The following is a 2,233-nucleotide window of genomic DNA, read 5'->3' on the forward strand; positions in this document are numbered from 1 at the left end:
CTATGTTGTAGGGCTGCAAGCAAAAATCACCAAATTTGAAAACTAAACGGAAGACGTCTTCTGTAACTACTAGTTTTGTGCCATGTAAACTTGTCAACATAACAATTTTGAATTGAATCCAACCGTTCTAAAATGGTTTGATTTAGATTTCAAAATTTGAGCGATTGTTGAAACTAAACTAGACATTCTAAAAATTAAATAAAAAAAACCAAAAAATTAAAATTTTCACCAGAATTTTAACTTTTAAATTACAATCTTACCCTCTAAAATAAAATTATTAAAATTTAAATAAAAACAATTGGTGCTTTGGTCAATTGTCTATTACTAAATACCAATAATTAATTAATTACCCTAATTTAATAACCCTATTATTAAGCAATCCATCAAAATCAAAGCCTTAAACTGAAATTGAAACCCTTTTTATTTTCAATCTCATGCTGCATACATTGAGAACCAAAAGCTCCACAATACTGACCACTTAAATTTATAGTTTGATGTACACATTTTTTTTCTTTTTCTTGCAAAGATATATGAAAATATTTTGTAATCAATGAAATAGTGATGATGCAATGAGTAGAAACCAGACCAAACTGTTAGGTTTAGGTTTGAATTTTTCTGAAACTGAGTTAAATGGTTTGGTTTAAAAATCTGTACCGGCAGAATTGGATCACTTACAACACTACATTGTACTTTTTGTTCCATTTTTGTGGATTATTGATTTACATGAAATGCATTACTGGACTTTAAAGAAAGTCATAGTAGTGACTTAGTGGTTGTCATTTTGGAAATCTGAATGCCATCTTTATTGCATTATAATTATTAGCTTGCATTTGGTGGATCCAGAAGTTGTCCTGTCTACTTGATTTGTGAGCATGTTTTCAACTCTTCCTCATCAAGTTTGTAGGTTGCACTTTTATCTGATAGTTAATATTTACACCATCTTTGTTACCTGTGTACGTCTAGATTGTTGCATATGTACCTCTAAATTGTTTTTTGGTCACATTCTAGCTGGTCATGGTTCTTTTCTTTGCGGTTACATTTTTACAAGTGTATACCTCCATTTAATATGCAGATCTCCTCATTGGGAGCTCTGGAATTGCTCCCTTTTTAAAGCAGTGGATGTTGTCGTCGTTTGTCTTTTTACTATGCCTTTAAACAAGCCATGCCTTTGCTTTTGCATTATTATGCAGGGAATGAAATTGTTGCCAACTGGCAGGAAAAACTCTTTTTACCTCGTGATATATGGTTCAGTGGTCAGTATTCCTTTGCACTCTCTCTCTCTCAGATTGTCGGCATGTATAATCTGTTATTTGCATAGCTTAGGTTGAACTATTTTCCAGCTTGGCGCAGGATCTTTTCTAGTAAATCAATGCTTAGAGTTCGTCAACTCTATTCTTGTCAATTTTGGGATTAGTCGAGAGATGCACAACCCTGTAAGTATTTATGCCTTTCATTTTGGATTATCATATCATGCAATAAAGACGTCATTTTTTGTTTCTTGTAGTTTTGTAACTTTTGTTGGATGCAGATCTATATTTCATTATGATATTTTTATGTAAGCTGGGAAGATTGCCCCGTTCTGATTATTAAAAGACAAAAAAATGCTGTAATCCATATGCTTTTTATTAGTTTCTTTGACCATATGCTGTTCTTCTTTTTTTGCCTTTTGCTTTGGTCATAAACCCATGATATATGTCTACAGGTAGCTATATTTTTGCTGGTTGGAATTATCCTTGCTGGAGCTGGTTTTGGATATTGGCTTGTACGGAAATTTGTTGTTTCAGAAGATGGAACTGTTGATATCGGCATAGCTCAATCTGTTAAATGGGGTATGCGGATGATTGGTGTGACCTTTATTCTCCAGGTTGGTTTTCAGTGCACTTTTATGACCTGGATAATGTTTATACGATGATGGACTTTTGCATATTTACCGCAATATGGATAAAGAAGCTTTTCTGGATTTCTGGATATACACACAAATCTATCTGTATTTTGATTCCTTAGTCTTTAAAGATATGCTCATCACATTTTCTGTTTATTAACCTATAAATAATTCTTTCGGATAAAATACTTAATTATATCACTTGATGAAATAGTGACCTATGTCTTAAAAAAGATTCATCTGGTTGCTCATGCCAAGTCAGTTTGATTTTGTAAAAATTATTAATGGGATTAAATGTCATTTTTCATTTACTTCCGGTGAACTTTTAGTTTGTGCTTTTGCTATTGATTT

The 2,233-nt window shown here is 32.3% G+C and overlaps 1 protein-coding gene across 2 annotated transcripts; it reads left to right on the forward strand.

Annotated features, from left to right (window-relative positions):
* The first annotated feature begins 286 nt into the window (after positions 1–286).
* Positions 287–2,211, forward strand: LOC111377797. Of its 2 annotated transcripts, none has more exons than XM_023000921.1 (3): positions 287–1,253; positions 1,351–1,433; positions 1,703–2,211. In XM_023000921.1, the coding sequence occupies exons 1-3, from the start codon at positions 1,163–1,165 to the stop codon at positions 1,910–1,912; spliced, it is 384 nt and encodes a 127-aa protein (XP_022856689.1). In that variant the 5' UTR covers positions 287–1,162; the 3' UTR covers positions 1,913–2,211. The 2 variants fall into 2 exon arrangements, with proteins under 2 accessions (XP_022856689.1, XP_022856688.1); XM_023000920.1 differs by having other exon boundaries at positions 294–1,253; positions 1,341–1,433; positions 1,703–2,205.
* Positions 2,212–2,233: the final 22 nt, after the last annotated feature.

The sequence above is a fragment of the Olea europaea genome, unplaced genomic scaffold (assembly GCF_002742605.1).
Source record: "Olea europaea var. sylvestris unplaced genomic scaffold, O_europaea_v1 scaffold17258, whole genome shotgun sequence".
Lineage (NCBI taxonomy): Eukaryota > Viridiplantae > Streptophyta > Magnoliopsida > Lamiales > Oleaceae > Olea > Olea europaea.

What these genes read in the sequence shown, in the direction of transcription:
- LOC111377797 (XM_023000920.1), top strand. Translation starts at nt 873, where the DNA reads ATGTTTTCAACTCTTCCTCATCAAGTTTGTAGGTTGCACTTTTATCTG. An exon ending in TCGTGATATATGGTTCAGTG is followed by an intron (nt 1,254 to 1,340) that starts GTCAGTATTCCT and finishes ACTATTTTCCAG; the next exon opens with CTTGGCGCAGGATCTTTTCT. An exon ending in GTCGAGAGATGCACAACCCT is followed by an intron (nt 1,434 to 1,702) that starts GTAAGTATTTAT and finishes ATATGTCTACAG; the next exon opens with GTAGCTATATTTTTGCTGGT.